Source organism: Polypterus senegalus, chromosome 4 (assembly GCF_016835505.1).
Source record: "Polypterus senegalus isolate Bchr_013 chromosome 4, ASM1683550v1, whole genome shotgun sequence".
Lineage (NCBI taxonomy): Eukaryota > Metazoa > Chordata > Cladistia > Polypteriformes > Polypteridae > Polypterus > Polypterus senegalus.
In genome coordinates, this window is record NC_053157.1 from 67,791,115 (window position 1) to 67,812,122 (window position 21,008).

General features: G+C 37.7%; 1 protein-coding gene across 8 annotated transcripts in view; it reads right to left on the minus strand.

The window, feature by feature from the left end:
- The window catches only part of mapk10 (mitogen-activated protein kinase 10), a 386,723-nt gene that overhangs the window by 40,138 nt on the left and 325,577 nt on the right, over window positions 1–21,008 (minus strand). For all 8 annotated transcript variants that reach the window (XM_039750813.1, XM_039750811.1, XM_039750810.1 and 5 more), the window contains one exon: window positions 12,428–12,552. In XM_039750813.1, coding sequence (XP_039606747.1) covers window positions 12,428–12,552 — 125 coding nt within the window. The remainder of the gene's footprint in view (window positions 1–12,427; window positions 12,553–21,008) is intronic.

A 21,008-nucleotide genomic window follows, 5' to 3' on the forward strand; every position in this document is an offset into this window, starting at 1 on the left:
GAATTCCAAATATTTGAATGCATCTCAGTGCTCACTGCCATCAATAGCCATAGCATAATGATGTCATGAGAAAGAAGAAATCATAATTGGGACATGAAACTTTATGAATTAACATTAATATTATTATTAATACATTAATAATTATAATAAACAAACTCAAATTATTTAAATAATACAAAGAAAAATAACCCTATATAATCCTACTCCCCCACTCAAGGACAAGTGAGAACAAAATAAATGGATAGGTAGATAAACTCCCCATCTTGTTCAGAAAATGAGGGTCTGCTGGTATCAGAATGCAGTTGTAAATACAGTGAGATCCTTGTGAGTGCCTTTTCTAAATTATAAGGTTACCTTTATATGACTAGAATAGAAGTGGGAGATCACAAGTATGTGTGGTTGTGGCAGACTGTCTGGTGTTTTAGTCAAACTTAAATAATAATAACCAGAAAATACCTTTGAAAACACAAGCAACTGCACAAGGCAACTGAAGTAAACATAACCTTCGGTAACACTGCCTTGTTAAAGTGATAATTGTAATGACGGCTGGAATATCAAATAATTAATGAATCACCTCCATGTCTCTTCTAGCCTGGTATGCGTCAAATGTTCCTTTTGAAAAAACCCACCTGGTGTTAGCAGTGAATGTAATACAGTGTAAAGTCTGAAATGAACTCAGTCAATCAGTGTGCTGTTTAGGCTGATGGTTCACCTCATCCTTTCCATCCAAATAATGAATACAATTAAAGGTTTAAAGTACTAATTAGGGCCCCACAAAAAGAGTAAAAATCAACACCCACTTTCTTAACATTATCAAGCTGTACTGTATAGGTTTGCTTGGCACAAGCGCAAGTTAGTATGCTTATTGTACTGTCCTACTGTCACAATGGCAAGAAAGAAGATCACATGTGCAGCTGCAATATACATTACGTAGGGCTACATATGTGATGAAGTTTGATTTTGTTGAGAAAAGTGAAAAGATACAAAGAAAAAAAGTGTAAATGTTAATTTATCATTAAGATATTTTACAAATAAATATATCAATTTTAGTAAAAGGTGCATTTTAATTTTAAGGGATGCATTGTACTTTGCTCTAGTTTATGTTGTATTTTCCAAAGCAGTTCTGAGAATCATGAATCATTTTCAGTCTTGTGTGATCTTTGAAAAGCTACTGTTGACTTATGACTTTCTGACTGACACTGCTGGTTGCCTGCTTGTTCCTGCACCTGAGATGATTTTAGCAGAAAAAGAAGTGAACCATTAAACCAATACTGTGGTGTTCTGACTGTCAGGTAGAATAAAAATTAAACGTAGTGGATTATAACAAAAACTGCAAATTTATAAACTTGACTTCTACTTTTAGATTGATGGAATAAAACTCTAAGTGCTCTACAATTTACCAGCTGTCTGGGATCACAAAAGGTAAAACCACATCTAACACTGAAATGCAGTAAACTAGCTTAAAAGGAGCAAACAAAAGTTTACACCATATGTAATTTTATTCTCACAAATGATACTGGAGAAACTTCATTATGTAACACCTTTTATAATGCATTATAGAATTTAGAAAATCAGGCTCATCAAATCTGGAAGGAATTTCTTTACAAAAGAAGACTCTTTCCTTTTTATCAGCTTGTTCTGAATCTTACATCAGATGTGCAGCCGTAACCAGAAGCATTGGAGATAGGAATGCAAGTAAAATGATGGACCAACAACCAGATCATAGTGTACTGGAAATGCCTGAAATGAACTGAATAGCATATGTTGGGAACTGTGCTAGGTGGTCTGACATTGTAAACCACTGTGACAAGTAAACCAGTCTACACTCCCATTTACATCAATGGAAATGCTGTAGAGGTAAGCATCTTAAAATTTTTGGACCTGAAGTGTGCATAAAACATCTCACCTATCTTTAAAAATAGTAATTTTTGCACTTAGTTTTTGTGATTTTTGCAGTACTACATAGTCATTCTGGCTAAGTCATTTCATGTTCTGCTTTTTTGATGGTCTCAGTTATTTTGGGACAATCTTTACATGGCCATGGCCGCATTCGCTGCCAAGTGATGAAGAGATCACATGATATATTGGGTCATTATGGCCGTAAGCACACTCAGCAGCCAATCATAAACTGCGCAAGTGCACCTGATAACTATTTCTTATACAGTAATCCCTCCTCGATCGCGAGGGTTGCGTTCCAGACCCTCCCGCGATAGGTGAAAATCCGCGAAGTAGAAACCATATGTTTCTATGGTTATTTTTATATATTTTAAGCCCTTATAAACTCTCCCACACTGTTTATAAATATTCCCCGCAGAGTTATACAGCATAATCCCTTTGTATTCTCTTAGATATTAGGTAAGATTCATTAAAATTATGTATATAAACACACTGTTTATATACAGTAAAACCTACATATTATTTTAAAGATATTGAGTGTCTCCGATATCACATGTTACAGCCATTACGATAGACATGCCACCACCAATAAATACGTACAATGCAACAAAAATAGTATACAGTAAATTTGTGTGTACAGTGACACTAAACGTACGTACATGTACTAAGTACTGTCAGTAGAAAAATAATTATGGTTACTCACCAACAATGACACGATGACTTGTCCGATAACAAGGAGTTTAATTTTACTGCACAACAAAGGAGAGCGTTACAGCCCTTAAAGGAGCCACTTCAGGCGATTGTGTAGCACTGCCATTGTTCTTCTTCTGGCAGTCTTCAATCCAAATCCCTAAAGCAGATTCCATCCAGACTACTGCCTTATTACATCCACTTACAACTCGTTTTGCACCCTGGTTAAAAGGACACTGCGGCCGTAGATCTTATATTCCTTTCCTACTTTTTAAATAAAAGAATCGTAGCCTTCAACAAATCCAAAACGTTTACCTTTTCGGCAATCGTTAACATCTTCCGTTTGCGCTTGGGCATGGCCCCTGAAGCAGTAGCAGATCATTTTTGGAGCCATAATGAAGGGCTTGACTATGGACAAAGATAAACACAAAAGAGCACAACTCTTTACACAGCGAAACACGTTGATGCTGAATGAGCGAGACGAGACTTCCTGGTTAACACTGCATTCAGCAAGCAGGAACTTAATTGCGTGCTCTGATTGGTTAGCTTCTCAGTCAGGAGAACTTAACTGCGTGCTCTGATTGGTTAGCTTCTCAGTCATCCACCAATAGCGTCCCTTGTATGAAATCAACTGGGCAAACCAACTGAGGAAGCATGTACAGGAAGTAAAAAGACACATTGTCCGCAGAACCCGCGAAGCAGCGAAAAATCCGCGTTATATATTTAGTTATGCTTTCATATAAAATCCGCGATAGAGCGAAACCGCGATATAGCGAGGGATTACTGTGTATATATATATATCTATAAGGGCTTCACCTCCGAAAAAAGAGACCCTCGCTTAGCTGCTAATACACAAGCGAGGTGAGCACATCTGCAAGAACGCTAACCATTTTACTTTTCCTCTGCTGCTACAGTGGAACCTCGGGTAACTTGCAAGACGAGCAAAAATTTGTAATAAATTTTGACTTGATAAACGAGCGATGTCTTGCAATACGAGTAGTATGGATACACTTTGTCTGCTGAGTGTCATGTGATCACAACTGAGCTGATGGTTCTTCTCTCTCTCTCTTTATCTCGCTCGCCCAGCGCGTCTCTCTCTCTTTCTCCTTATGTCGCTCGCCCAGCGCGTCTCTCTCTCTCTGCTTATCTCGCTCGCTCGCCCAGTGTGTCTCTCTCTCTCTCTCCTTATCTCGCTCGCCTAGCACGTCTCTCTCTCTCTCTCTCTCCTTATCTCGCTCGCCCGTCTCTCTCATCCACTCTGTCAATCGTCTCCTATTCTCCATCTGAGTCTGTGTGCCTCACTCATATAGTCAACATTCGTACGAGCGTATACTGTTTACTACAGCATTGTGACTGTGTGTGTGTGTGCGCTGTGAAGTGTGAGTCCCCATCTTGCTCCCCAAAACACAAAGCTGAGTCTCAGTACTTTAACACCAGCTTTATTCAGCTTGAAACAGCAACAGCGCTGTTATTTATTGTAGCGGGATCTTTATAATGTTCCTTGTATGACCCATTGACGACAGGCGCTTATAGCATGTCTGCGATCTTTTTGGATTCGCTTATACGGCGAACTGCTACAGCGCTGGGAGACTGCGATTGCTTTGGGACGCTCTTCCATGTGTCGTCACGTTGGGTGGAATCCCACATAAGTTTAGAAACTCATACCAGCCATGATTCTTTTTAAAGGTAAAGTGCAGGTTAATTTGTATTATGTATTTTACTTTATATTTTGTATTAATCTTTTTTATATGAATAGTTGTTGTGGAACGAATCATCTGAGTTTCCATTATTTCTTATGGGGAAATTCGCTTTGATATACGAGTGCTTTGGATTGCGAGCACGTTTCTGGAACGAATTATGCTCGCAAACCGAGGTTCCACTTTATATATATATATATATAATACACACACACATAGATGTCTATGATTGTCTTGAGAAAACAGGACAAATTGGATCTAACTAGGCATAGAAAAAGAAGTTGAAGGTCCTGATGGACAACAAAATAAGAGGAGAAGAACATCAGAGTATGTAGCTTGAGAAACAAACACCTTCAATGTCCTCAGTTGGCTTCTTCCTTAAATATATGCCAAAAAGCAGTGTTGCCTGCATAACTGAAAAGATGACTCTATGATGCCGACCATAATATGCTTTTCCAGCCATGCTCCATTCATTATCTGTGTTCTTTTGCCCATTTTCATCGTTTATTTTTTGCCAGTTTCAGACATGGCTTTTTTGTTTGAAACATTGCCTCACAGACCAGCATCCCAGAATCACCTTTTAAAACTTTTCTGCCAAAGCACAAACACAAGGGCAAGGCAGATGAGTGGAAACACAATGGATTGGCAATCGGAAATAAGATAAGCATACTACCCTTAGTGAGAACACCAAGTAATGGAAGGTATCAGAAAAAAAGGGAAGAACGCTAAGCAGCTGACAGAACAAAGGGTCATATTATGGTAAACAGCAAGAAAAACTGAGAGGCCAAAACAGGAGTGGAAAAGAATGAAGTCAAAAACAAAGGAGATGTTGAACCAAAACTTTTAATACTAGCTTGGGTGTCTTAAACTACACTATAACCAAGTTTGTTCAATTAGATACAATACAATACTAGGATACCGGGAACTATGTGCCGTCATCTTTTACAGGGGGAGCAAGATGACACACTCAATGATATCACCTCCTTGTCATGTGACTAGGAACAGGCCACTGCCATTTCGAAATGGTCAGTATTGAAAAACAGAACACAAAATGGCTTAACAAAAATGTATAGACACATATAACTATTAAAAATTCTTAAATTATAATGAGTAAGCTAAAAGACAGCACAGATTGTTCATACTGTTTTAGGGCAATCTCCCCATCACAGACAAAATTCATTCTACTTAGTGGCATGTATTTTATGCACCTCCTACAAATTTCTTATGTGTACTAGCAGAGTTGGTACAAAGTTGATGATCTTTTGTTGTTTTAAATTTATTTAAAAGTTACACAATTAATGTCTTTTTATAATAAGCTAGTTAAACAAGCTTTGTTCACTGAGTTATCTTTATTGCTGGTCATACAAATCCAGCAATCACCTTGATGACATTGGCCATAAAAGTGACAACCTACTGTCACAGCATATGTGAGAGAAGAGTATCCTCAAATGTTCATTACTCTTAAAGCTGCATTACAGAAAATATAGTACTGTAATGCTCTTATAAGTGTAAGGAAAGACTGCCAAGACATTGATTATATTTCAACCTTTCTGTTCAAAGGGAGAATAAAATCATCAAGTTGAAACAGTGAAAAAATGGATAGTGTTCTGTCTATAATAAACACCCAGGAAGGCAAGATGCTACATATTTTTTTATTAGGGGAGGAAAGGGATCAGGAGAGGGAGGAATTAAAGTGTGCTGACAGAATCATAATAAACAAACAGGGGTCTGAGTAACGAGAAGAGTTACCCAAACAAATCATTAAAATCATAACCCAAACTCATACTCAAAAAGAGAAGCAGGGTTTCCAAGTCTACTTTTGAATTGTTGCCCCTAAGTATACTAATCAAGTCATTTGTTTAGAATTCTTTTCAGAAGCTGATCCAATGCTCAGGTAATGGACAACTGTGAGCCACAGGACATGATGACACAATGTGCCACTGAATAATTCTGCAGCTGTTAAAAACTCCACAAAACAGTGGTGCCTTCAGCCAAAGCAAAATTTAAAATGATGTGGTGAAATCACTATCATGATAGATAGCCTAACCCTAACCCTATATCCCCATTCCACATATCTATGATAGTTTATCAGAGTAGGAAAAACTCCAGTCTGTGCAATCAAAGTCTTGAAATGTTGCAAATGAAAATGTAGCTAAAACCAAGGTACACAAAAAAAATATGTTTTAACTTCACTACCAGTTATCAGTGACTCACTAGACAGTACCTGTTTGGTTATTTTGGTGATTCAGTTTCATAACCAAATGAAAAACTCATAAAAAAAGCCATTGCTTGTTTGATAATTAGATCAGTACAAACTAAGTTACAAGTTTTGTGCAAGTCATTATGGAATATTACATTTTCATCCCTAAATTGTCATTCCAAACTTAATAATGAAACTGCAACACCACAATAATAAAACCAAACGAATATGTCTCAAAATAAACAAAAACTCAGGCCAGATCTTCCCTGTTCTGCCTTAAAAACAGGAGTCAATCCAGACTCAAACGCCATAGTTCAAGGCCTGTACAGGTCCATTAATGTTGAAACCTACTCAAAATACACAAAAAATGTCCTTCAGGAGAATTCATATAAATTATCCTCTATCTTTTTGGGAGAAAACTTAAGGAAAGGTCCTTAAACTATAAATAATGCATTAAATAAACAAATAAAGTACAATAATGGAAAGGCTGGGTAAAAAAAGGTTTTCTTAAGAAAGATGACCCAAAGCTAATCCAGAAATCAGTACCCACAAAGAGATACAAAATACATAAAATCAGGAAAATCCAAAGGAATGCACACAATAATGAACTTGACACCACAAACCATAGGTGTTAATGAACCTCTGATGCAGGTGTCTCATCAACCTGAATGTAAAGACTGATAGTGGTCCCTCAGTAGTGACGCCATGATGACTCTGTCTCTACAAGATTAAACTACAGGATTTACTGTCAGTAGCGGATTTAAATCTTTGCAGGAGCAATATCAAATGAAGGCTAGGTCCCAAAGGCTACCTATTTTGGCTTCGACAAGAGCATGCACAAGAATGGAGAGCTGGCAAAACAACTATAGATATCAACAAAACATAACAATAATGACCATAAAACTTTGACATGTAGTGAAAGGGAAAATGGAGAATGCTTATAAATGAAGGATTTATTTTCAAATATTGCAAATTGCAAAAAAAGGCACAATGGAGTTGCCAAAAAAAAAAAAATCAAGAAACGCAGAAAAACCTAACACAGAAAGCATAATACTGTACTCACATTAACACCTATAAACAAATGAATTATTCCCAACTCCTGAGCCTTCTCAGTCAATTTAAAAAGCCTAAGGCAGGGCTCAGAGGTGGTGATGTCAGGATGGCCTTCCCTCCTGGGGCACCACCCACAAAGAATAAGGAGCAAAACCAAATTTAAAGTGACAGTACACAATTACAAAATCACGTATGACATGAAATATAACTCAATATGAACAAAATCCACAGCAAAATTAAATATACATAACAAGCAGATATGGGAAAGTGAATAGAAATCTGCATACTTCTTGCAGATTCCTATTGAAGTCTCCATGGAGAAGCGCATTCAACAAAAATGGTGGCATTTCTGGCATTTTTTTAAATGAATAGCTAATCAAACCAATAGCTAATCAAACGCTTTCATTTCTTGGTCTACACTAGGAATGGCTTTTATTGGAAGCTCTCTGGGTGATTCACTGTCTAGTGCCAACCTGACACGCCTTCATTTCTGTCTATCTTCCATACCTGTCCAATCTCTGACATCATCTATCCACTACCTTTTTTGTCTTCCCCACTACTCTTTCCTTCCATATTGCCCTGAACAATGTCCTTTTCTAAACACACTTCTTTTGTTGTCATATGACTGTAATACACTACTTTCAATTTCAATATCTTAAGCAGCAGCTGCCTCCTCTGTTTTACTTGCTGTAAAAACCACTCATTTGTTTTGTATTCCATCCAAGAAACCCTCAACAAATTCCAATAGCACCATATCTCAAAAGCTTCTAGCCTCTATGATGTTCCTGCTTCTACAGATGTTTCTTAGAGTCTGCACTGCACTTCTAGCCACAGCCAGTCTCCTTATATCTGTTTTACACAGTTCCTTAAAGCACCAAGCACAAATAAACAAAAAAACTCTACCTGCTCCAGTACTTCTTCTGCAACAGTCATTTCAATGAATGACATTCTCTTGCTGACACCATTATTTTTGTTTTTGTGATATTAATCACTAAACTTGCTTTATCACTAGCTTGATTTATTCTAAATCAGATTACGAGGCAGCAATCAACACAATGCCACCTGCATATCAAGTTGTTAATGAGATGTCCTCAAATTTTGAATCCTTTCCCAGATTCATCCTGGATGATTTGTGCTCTCATGTTCACGTTGACATAGCCAAATACTTAGTATACCAAGCAAATAAGAAAGATTTGCTGGGTGAATTTTCTGTTTGCAGTTATTAGAGTATCAGCTTACCTTCCTGCACGGAAAGCTGCTGTGCATTAAAGATTGAATTGGTAGAAGCAAATATATAGTCTGCTTTGGAGTAATAGAGAAGACTGGAGGCAGCTGATTGACACTGACAGTTCATACTTGCACAAACAACACAATATAGCCTTTGACAGGAAGTAGTTCCATAGAAACTAAAAACAGTCTTTCCAGGGTGCAGTAAATGTATTCAAAAAGCACAGGAGTCAAACATTTCTCTGCAGCCTTACAGTGTATCTCACATAGCTGGATTCAAAGCAACACATTCATGGTCTTCAGTGTTCTTTTATTTGCATTCAAACCCAATGAGCTTTTGTCCTTGAGGCTAATTTCAGTTTTCCCTCTCTCCTTTAAAATGGAAGGAGACAGGTAAACAGCAAACAGCTACGGGAGCTGGGTTATCAACCCAGGAAGAGGTCTTGTACATGTGATCTACCACGGGTCCATAAGGATTGGGTCAGGAATGGTTTTGCAACTGCCAAGAGACAAAACAGGAATGCCTATCAGCAATTTTCACAAAAAAACATTATCTACTACTAGTGAACACACACTTCTGATGGAGATTGGGGCATTTTGAATTAATGTACAAATTACAGGGTGAATCTATACTAATAAAAGGCAAAGCCCTCACTCACTCACTCACTCACTGACTCACTGACTGACTCATCACTAATTCTCCAACTTCCCGTGTGGGTGGAAGGCTGAAATTTGGCAGGTTCATTCCTTACAGCTTCCTTACAAAAGTTGGGCAGGTTTTATATCGAAATTCTACGCGTAATGGTCATAACTGGAAGCAGTTTTTCTCCATTTACTGTAATGGAGATGAGCTTCAACGCCATGGGGGCGGAGTTTCGTGTGACATCATCACGCCTCACACGTAATCACGCAGTACATAGAAAACCAGGAAGAGCTCAAAAAAGCGCTTAAGAAAACATGCATTATATAATTGAGAAGGCAGCGAAACAATAAGAAGCGAGCGAGTGACATATACAACCATATTCATGAGTTCTGCTACTTCGGAAACAAAGCACGATGTAAACCTACACATTAAATTAAGTTCATAGACAGGCTGCGCTGGCGTTGTAATTTAGTGCCTGCCCATATAAGGCCGTCCGTCAGCGGCAATCCAATAGCAAACTGCCACGGGTAAATATTCACGGGTGAAGGACTGTGCTTATGGAGAGGAAGATGAGATGGTCAGGGTGGTGTTTGACACAAACTCAGCGAAACTGCGAGAGAAAGTTTTAAGTGCCAGGACTAAGGTAACATTAAATACAGCCATGGACATAGCACGAGATGGCACCAGCACAGCTGGGGAACCTTCGATGCATGTACACCGAGGCTCACGTGAACTGGCGCAGTGCACAGATAAAAGGCAACAGTTCCAAAGAGCGCTGAACAAAACCGAATTACACAATTGAAAAGGCAGCAAAAATATGAAGCGTCTGATAAGCATATTCATAAATCCAGCTACTGCGGAAACAAAGCACACGGTGGAAAAAGTCAATGTCCCGCTAAAGGAAGACAGCGTAAAAAAACCCGTGCATGCAGTGTGTCAGGTCTCAGATAAAGAAGAAGACGAGCTGTTTATTGATGCAGTAAGAAACGAATCGATGAATGAAACCTGTCATCTTTACAACGATTGACAAACATGGAATGTAACTTGAACACAACACATCCTACAAATACGAACCTGATTGAAAGAAATAATGATAATCAAATCCTTGATGACAGCAACACTCAGTAACACTCACAAAACAAATACTGTATATTGACAGTCATGTTACGTTATTTTTAAAATGTTCCCTTTTCTTTTCTACCTTTTTAACACACTACTTCTCCGCTGTGATACGGGTATATATATATATATATATATATAGATATATATATATATATATATATATATATATATATATATATATATATATATATATATATCCCGCTCTACATACTCGAATAATAGATACTTTATTCGCCATCAATGATTGTTTTGGTAAAGCCATACTCAGTGTATTCATTAGATGAACGGTAAAAAAGTAAGAGCGAGGGGAGGATGACTCATTGAGGTATGCAGGCTGTAGTGCGCGTCAACTCTATCTGAATTGCGCGATCACATTTGAAAAAACATATCTTTTCAAGTTCTATTTAGTCCATATGTGTCAAACTCAAGGGGCGGGCCACATCCGCCTGGCGTGTAATTATATCCGCCCGAGATCATTTTATATACTGTATTATTGTTATTAAAGCCCGGGTATATGAAGCGCTGGTAACACAATAAACTACAGATCCCATAATGCAGCGCTTCAGCTGCCTTGCATCAGGGTAACCTGAATGCAATTCAGAAGATACAGAAAACAGCATAATTAAATAAGAATCTGACACTTCAGCGGACGTTTTAACCCGTGCACAATCACAAAGTGATTTCAAGTGAAGCTGCTTTTATGGGAGACACAAATGCACCAGTTCACCTTGCCCCACTTTCCCTGTTGCCAAGTACTGTTAAACCAAGTCGTCACTACGGTGTTCCCAAATACGCACTTTGCTGGTAAACTGAGCGACTGCGCACTGAGTTTGCACGGCGCTTTGGTGACTTTGAAGAACAAAAAAAGTCCGTCTACATGCGGCTCGAACCTTGTGCATGTTTGGTAGCACATATCTGTGTGAGAAGCTCTTCTCAGTGATAAAGACTAACAAAACAGCACACAGGAGTCGCCTCACTGATGAGCACCTGCAATCCATCCTGAGAATCTCCACAACACAGAACCTCACAGCAAACAGAAACGAACCTGTGGCCAAAAAAAGATGCCAGGCGTCCAGCTCTAAGATGACATATGAGCAAAGACAACTGAATGATTTGATTTGTTATTGCACGTAAGAGCGGAGTCAACGTTTTAACAAACAGCGTATTGCACTGATCTGAAATAGCTGTGTGTGTATATATGTAGATATGTATGTATATGTATATATATGTTTATATATGTGTGTGTGTATATATGTATATATATATATATATATATATATATATATGTTTATGTGTGTGTGTGTAAATATATATATATATGACAGCAACACTCATCACTCACAACAGTGACAAAACAATTACATTGACAATCAGGTTACGTTATTTTCAAAATGTTTCCTTTTCTTTTCATTGCTTCTTTAACACACTACTTCTCCGCTGCGAAGCGCGGGTATTTTGCTAGTTATTTTAATATATTTAAGAGGATCCAATGCTTTGAACATCTGCGTGATGTGTTTTGAAACATGTCAGAACTGGCATATAATATAGGGCATGTATAGCAGTAATACTGAATCACGAGGAAGAGAATTAGGAGCATACCACCCATCAAGAAAAAAATCTGAGAAAACTAACTTGTGTTCACCATAATACAAGGTTAAGATGGTCTGAAGCGAAGATGATGTGAGGTCCAGGACAAGCTGATAAGGAATCGCCTTAATATAAGTGGATATTTTGCTGCACAACCAAATCTTTCAATAGATATTGACCAACAAAATAAGACAGGCATGCATATTCACATTTTTTATTGAAAAAAAAATTTAAAAAAGCCCACAGTGTAATTAACAGAATGAACACATTATTTCAACATGTATAATGAGAAAGAACAATTTCATTACTTACCGCCTCAACCTCAGAAGGATCATACCAGACATTAATGTAGGGATGCTGCAAAGCTTCATCCACTGATATTCGTTTTGCAGGATCAATAATAAGCATCTTTGACAAAAGGTCTCTGGCCTGACTGGCTGAAATAAAAAATGTTATGTGGAACAATGTGATTAGTATAACATGAAGAATATGAAGGCCACAATGATATAATATGTGTAGTTTAAAGACAGTCATAAATAAATCTAATCAACTATAAAGTGAATTTGATAAGGTGTTTGAAACTCTAAACTCATTAATAACACTTCTTTCATGGTAGTTGCAGTGGTGGCACTGTAATATGTAACACTATATATGCCAAATTAAATAAAAAGGCATGGAATAACATACATAATGCAGCAATATACTGTATATAAATGAATGATTAAATTATAAACAATAAAAATAATTAAATAAGTCATCTAATCATGAATAAATATAATTCACCATTTTATTTATTTCAATAATACAGTTATATTAAATTTAACTATTGCAGGTTCATTTCTAAATGGCCTTACTTTTAACGACTGTTTTAGTTAACAAATGAAAATAGGTAATAAAGTAAATTTTAAAATATTTGATATTTTATATTTCTTGCTCTGTGTTTATCCACTGTGTTTGTCTCAACCTCCCTTGGCTGACACTTTCTCTCTTGATCTCTCTTCTGTAAAGCCTGCGTCTCAGACTCTGTCATTTTAAGGTACATTGTTCACCTCCTGTCTGCTTTTAGACTACCACCTATGGTAGACTGGCCCACATTACCTGCTGCGAATACATCATTAATATTCTTGCAATTAATCCTCATTTTTGAAGGTGAAGCTCAAAGTCCCCCTACGCCTTTTCTCTGTATGCATGTGTGTCTCAACTTCTGTTGCCCAGCACTTCGTGTTTTGATCATGCTTAACTGAGTAACCAAAGTAAAACTGTCCTATCTGATTGCTCAGAGGGACTGGATACACACACACACACACGCACGCACGCATACACACACACATACTGTACACAAAGTCTGATTTTATTATATAGTAGAGAGATGGCACTTTCCGAATGGCACAGTTTTTAATGTTTTTTTTTTTTTTAACGCCAGTGGCATTTATTTCAGAATGCCACTTTTCATGATGTCTTTGTCACTTGTTAATCAAGGCCAACAGGCTGCACATATTTCCATTGGTTAATCATTTGCTGTCAGTTACTTTGGACTGAATCTAGGCAGTAAGCTACAAAAAAAAATTTGTGCTATATCTGAGACAGCAATAATAATACGGTGCTGGCTTCTAATGTGTTGTACCAATGAGGTCACATGACATAACTTGGGGTAGGGTGACCTATCCACAGCTAATAAAAATGTCAGTGCCCATGCATATATAAAATAATTATTAACATGACACTTAACTTCCAATCTTCGACACCTGTTTAATGTAATATATTCACCCACAAAGTCTAACACCCCGCAGTTATTATTATTGTTGGATGCAGAAAAAGCATTTGATGTGGTTGAATGGGTTTGGCCCAAACATATTTGCATGGATCAAAGTACTGTACACCAGTCCAGAAGCTTTGTATTAAGAGTTTGTACTAACAACATTATTTCAGACTACTTCAAACTAGAACATGATACTAGACAAGGATACCCCCTGTCACCACTGCTTTTTGCAATCGCCACTGGCACTAAACTTTGAAATGCTTATGAGATAAAGGGGATCATCAGAAAAGGACTTGAACAGAAAATATAATTTTATGCAGATGATATGGTACTGTATATATATTGGATCCACAAAATGCCGTGTCTGCAGTCCTAACAGCACTAGCAGAATTTCAAAAGATTTCTGGACTCAAAATTAATTTGAATAAAAGTGTGCTCTTTCCAGTGAACTCTCTAGCACACAATATTAGATTGGACACCTATCCTTTTATCATCGCAGATCAGTTTAAATGCCTAGGGGAAAACATCACAAGTAAACATAAAGCTCTTTATTAATAAAAGATTGCTATCTGCATGGAAAAACTTAAGTAAGACTTGCATAGATGGTCTACCCTTCATCTAACTTTAGCAGGGAGAATTAACACTGTCAAGGTGAATATCCTTCCTAAGTTTCTTTTTCTATTTCAAAGCATTCCAATATACATTAATAAATCATTTTTTAATAAGATAGACTCAATCATAACCTAATTTATTTGGAATTCAAAACATCCATGTATCCAAAGGGCGACCCTACAAAGACTTAAAGGCAGAAGGTGGCATGGCTGTAGCTTTTAATTTTATTACTGGGCGGCAAATATACAAGCTACAAAAATCTGGACATTTGACACAAATAGAGGCTTGGTCCACAATAGCGATAAAATCCTGCAGTACTTCTTTATATTCCTTGCTTTGTACCCCAGTAAATACAAGTTAATGCCAATATACTAACAACCCAATTGTGCTTCATTCACTCACAATATGGATCCAATGTAGGAAGTACTTCAAGACAGAGAAGCTTTTATCTGTGGCACCTCTGCACAATAACCACTTTTTTCCACCCTCTCAAACGTTTGGAAAACACAGGATTACATCATTTAGAGATTTGTCCATAGATAATGTCCTTGCATCCTATGAACAATTACACTCCAAATTCAACTTTCCATCAACACAATTCTTTCACTACCTCCAAATTAGAAATCTGCACAATTTTTCTCACCTCCCACCTACTTCTATTACAAAAGAAATATTGATCAGTCTTGAGGACTCAGACAGGATTTCTGTAATATATAAAAACATTTTAAAGTCCCTCCCTTTCAAAGATCCCAGAGTACAGTGGGAAAAGGATCACTTACTAACATTTCAGAAAAGGAGTAGAAGACAGCCATGTACAGAATCCATTTCCGCAAGAAGATGCATGTACAGATGTCCACCATTTATTGTACAGCTGGAAGTTCCAAGTGACATGGCTAAAGATTTAGGCATTATCTGGTGTATCAACCTGGAAACTTGCTTCTCCTTAAGGCATGTCAAATTAGCGCTATGGATTATAGCTATTTTTTGCATTTTGGCACAAATAGTTTTCCATGATCTAAAAGTGATACTAATTTAATTGATACTCTTGCCATTTTAGGGCTGGTTTATACTTCACACTCAGAACATTTACTGTATGTGCACGTATCACGGCCACCACACGTTCCCAACATTCTTTTGACACTTCCTCTAAGCACATTGTCAGAAATTAACATGACATATGCATGAATTGCAATACCTGTAAAAATATGGGTGGGGTGTGTGTGTTCGAATTTTGGTATGTGATGTCAGTATCGTTGGTTACTCTCAACATGCAACAGCAGGCTTGCAGCTCCAACAGGATCAATCTGTGTGCTTTAATGTTTGATAAATGGTTCGATATGGTGAAGCAGATCATCAAACTTGAATGCACACATATGAATGTCTTCATGGTGCTTTTCTTCATCGATTTTTTCCATAGGCAATACAAGCACTGCATATTCCCCATTATAAAGAATCAATATATTTAAAGGTTTCACATATTATACCATCTCCTGTGTCATCGTTGCCAACTTTTTTTTTTTTTTGTCCAACTGCAACAGCACCAGAGTGCACAGAATTTTTATTTTCAACATCTTTCTTCCCTCAGTTCACAACACAGCAAAACCAGACATTGTATTCTAACCATGATGATATCTTGCACTTCCATCTGGTGGAATCATTCAGATTTACTTAAAGTACATTTGCAATTATAGTCAGTACACTGCTTGCACAGCAGCAGCGTCCTTAAGCTCAGCCGTCGCATAGTGTTAAGTATATTCTCGGACTTAATCCCTTGCATGATGTCCGTTGGGTCACAGAAAGAAAAGAAAATGGGCATTACATTCAAATTAAAAGTGACTGTGAGGTATGAAAAGCTTATATAGCTTCAGACTTTACACACAACAGCTTCATGAGTCGTGTATAAGCATCTCAACAATACAGCTTCAAAGGCAATTGGGTACATAATGATTTATAAAGTATGTTATTCTGACCACAGAAAATTAAATATCTGTCACGGAATCAATTATGGGCTTCAGTTACACTGTGATCCCGGGACCACTCTTTAATTATGAGCAGCTTTATCATCACAAGTTAAAAAGCACATACACAGAATTAAATAGTGATTAGGTGTCCAGTTAGGGGGAAAAGCCACAATAGGGAAACACAAATTATCTATCAGTGCAAAATAAATAAGCATGTCTTCTTTCAAGTGACAGTGTTAAAATTAATTTCCCCTAAGTGAATCATTTGGCTTGCACGGAGTAACCCCCCACCACCACACATTGCATGACTACACATCCTCAGTCAGCACACGTTTCCTTTGAATTCACCAATAAATCACTGTCAACTGAGAGCTAAACTAGAACAGACTGCAGGCACTGGAATAGCCTTAAATAAGTATTTCACCCATTCTCATTTCTTTCTCATTTTCACATACCATAAACCAATTTAGCATGGTCTTACGTTTTTTTTTTTGTTAATTCAGATTTAAAAACTTTAAACCCCAGTCTGTTTATCTTGTATCTTCTGGGTAAAAATGATACAGAGTAACAGTTATATGTAAACATTTATTTTATCATGTTTTTTACATATATAATGAATTTCTCAAAAACTCTTTCAGTAGCAATTGCTGATATATTTAGTACTAGCCAACCTGCTGCGTAGCATACGCCACATAATCAGGCCACTTTTTAAATCATTTTTAAGCACAGAGGAAAAAATAAACATTTGAAAAATCCGTAATTTAATAAACCACCAAGAAAAGTAACATTGCAACAATGCACGCTAAGAACCAACATACAATTGTCCGTGACTGAAAACCGGAGGAGCGCTGTCGAGCTTTCTCCTTCCAAAGCGAAGGACGGGGTTGAATGGCGCTCGTTCAGTACGCACTGCCCGCTTATGTGCCCGCCCCCAACTCCCTACCTGAGACGCTTGCGTCTGTGTACAGTCCACATGCACCTGTGAGTCACGTTGACTGTTAATTTTCCAAACACCGCCTCAGTCGGTTTCCACGTTGATTTTTCATTGTTCTTTGCAGTTCCAGCTGCTTTTTTTATATATATAATCCACCAAGTCACCCGACCATGGGGGGCTTTACAAAGGGCAGGGACGTAATCAGTGCGAGCGTATGACCCGCACGTACTGGGAATTTTTCGTTCGTGGGGAACAATTGGAAACCACGGTCTCCATCACGAATGGGGTTTAATGGCTTACCCACGCCTCCCCGCGCCGGGTAGACACACGTTGATCCATTCAGTGTAGTGCGCGTGCAGTACCGGACATACAAGTGCATCACAGACCTGTTAATGCTCAATCTCACGTGGCTGAAAGTCACTTGTCCCTCTAAGAATTTGGACGCCGACCGCTGTTGGGTCATGTAACTATTTAGCAGGCGGGAGTCTCATTCGTTTTCGGAAATAACCAGCCAAATCGCTCCACCAACTAAGAACTGCCATGCACCACCACCCACAGAATCGAGAAAGAGCTATCAATCTGTCAATCCTGTCCGTGTCCGGGCCGGGTGAGGTTTCCTGTGTTGAGTCAAATGAAGCGAAAGGCTCCACACCTGGTGGTGCCCTTCCGTCAATTCCTTTAAGTTTCAGCTTTGTAACCATACTCCCCCCTGAACCCAAAGACTTTGGTTACCCGGTTGGATACCCCTCGCAAACAGTTTTACACGCCGCATATGGCGATTCACCTCCACGAGAAACATGCCTCTATTAACAGTCAACGTGGGTCGGAGCTGCATGTGACCTCTACGACAGACGAATATAAATGACGGCGGTTTTTCTGTGTCGTCGGGTCCGAGTTGGTGGGCGTGGCTCTGTGAGTTGTCGTCGTATCCAATGGTCTTGGAGTTGGTGGGCGTGGCTCCTTCCTGCGTGCGCCATAGGTGTCTCACTTGTCGGCGGCTTAGTGAATCCACGCCCCTTCCGGCGTGCTTTCCATGGTTGTCTTGCCTTAGTGAATTATATATATAGATGCTAGCCTACTGAATATTGTATTCATCATGTTACTGCCAAAATGTATTTATTTGGCTGACGCTTTTATCCAAAGCAGCTTACAATATTTGAAATACAATTGGCTACTTTTATTTTGCTTTTCCAGTTGGAGCACAGGCAGATGAAGTGACTTGCACATGGTCACACAGTATCAGTGGTGGGATTTGAACCCACAACCTCAGGGTTTAAGGTCCAAAGCCTAAAACACTGCAGCATGGCATACACATACACAAAAAGCCACACATCCCAATTATCTAATTTATAATAATATAATAAAAAAAACACAAAAGATAGCTTTCTGGTGTTATTTCCTAATTGACGATCCATTTTATTGAAGTAGGAAGTAGATGAAAACATTTTAGAGGATTTTTAATTGTGCTTATTTAAAACCTACAGGTACAGCACTGTGGAAAGCTCTAAATGCATCAGCAGACACCACAAAGGACTTGCTCCAGACTCAAAATGTTTTTTTTCTTTCAGGAAAGTGTGCAGCACGAAAAGAATAAGTACTTTGGACCAGGAAATAAGTTAAGGTCAAAATACTGAAAAAAGGTTGTTTCCAAGAAGTCAAATCAAAAAAAAAAACAAGCATTGTAAAACCAGAATATAAAACACAATTCAGTCTAAAGTGGGAAAGTATTAGATTCAAGACCAGAATAGCAAAAGCAGAGATTCACAAAGAAAGGCTTAAAGCTTTAGTAATGATCCAAATCATGGAGAGTGGGTGGATTGGAACTGTGTAACCACACTTCCCAACACCCAAGATATATGTCTCAGCAATGAATTCTACAAGAAGATTGGTGCCCATAACCAAAACCAACACAGCATCACAGGATAATAATAACATTAAACTAAAACAGCAAACTTTACCCCAATGAGCAGAAAATTTATAAAACCCTGCAAGTAATATTCTAAAGGACAATAAATTAATATTGCCACATACAGATTTCATTGCTAAATCAAGAAAACATTTCAAAGTTGGCCAAATTCACAACATAATTTCAATTCTGAAGGCACCGTAATAATATTTTTAATCTATTTGATTTAGTAATGTATTTCGTGAAGTGATACCAGCTTTTAAATAAATACTTAAGTTTAACCAAAAGACAAATTAGAAGTGAAGGGAAATTATTCAAGGGTTAAACAGCACAAAAAGTAAGGTGTTCCATATAAAATAGATATGGGCTATAAAAAATATTATGGGGTTCAAAGAATACAGTCAGATACATTAGAAGTCACATCCAAGTACTGAAACTATTTAATGAAGTTGTCCCAGCAGCACCAGGAGCAAGGCTGAAGCCTGTGTGTAAACATTGGTGGATGACACCAAAGTGATTGAGTATATCAGAAATAAAGAGATAACTAGATACAAGAATGAAACAGTACATTTCAAAAAATGGTTCTGCCAGCATAGCCTTGTCTTAGATATAATCAAGCCAAAAATCTCATTATAAACATCTGAAGATACACAGAGAAGTTGGTCAGGAGAAAAAGGGCATAAACTATTGGTTGTATCAGAGTCCTTGGGTAACTACTGACAGCTCACAACTCAAGGCTGCACTCACAAAGCTAAAATCACAAGTACAGAGTGGAGAGCAGCATCAAGTTCTAGGGCTCTGGAGGAAAGGCGGCCCACTTTTGATGTATTATTACTACACCAGAGAAGGTGTTCTGACAGGTAGCATCACCATGTGGGATGGTAGTGCAGCCAATTCAAGAAAAATTTGTACAAAACACAACAGGATTTATCTTACCATTAACTGTAAACACCTATCTCAAGTACAGCTGTTATAGATGCTGTAACATATTATAGAACTCTATCTTAACCAAAAAGAATTGTGTTATGCACTGACATATGCATATTAAACTTGAGAAAAGCTGTCACATCTAAGTAAATTATAAATTTACAGAGGGTAGGCCATGGCAAAGAAACAAAAAAATAATAATTTGCTTACGCATTAGCAGTGTACCTAGCAAACTATATGTACAGAACTTATCAGGTTCGGATCTTTCATTGTCTACATGTGCACTCCCTGACTAAATTCTACAATAGTTCAGAAAATTTTGCTATATCTTCATGTGAACTTTTGTAAAAGTAATCTTGAAATAAGGAAAAGTATTTTGTTCCAAATTTCCATAATATCTTGAAGAGGGTGAAATGTTTGATAAAACTATAAAGTGAGACACCCCCATGGCTTCTTATACTACTGCACCTTCATTTTCTGTTTTTTTTTAATAGTAGCTTTTATGAAGGTTGTTCTTTAGTGTGCTTGTTTGTGTTTTGGACTATTAGATTATTTAGTTCAATCCAGTTATCTCATGCTCAAAGATATTTAAACATGCTCCTTGACTTGCCATACTTGATTTGACTTCATACTACAATTTCATATTTCTGTATTCTGTATTTTTTAAACTGGGGTCATATGCAAACAAAGCTAACTAAATTACTTGAAGAATCATAAAGTTGGATAAATAAACAAAGGTGGTTATTGCACCAGAAAAAAATCTTTTTTTTTTCCCCTGGCTGATTTGACTAAAG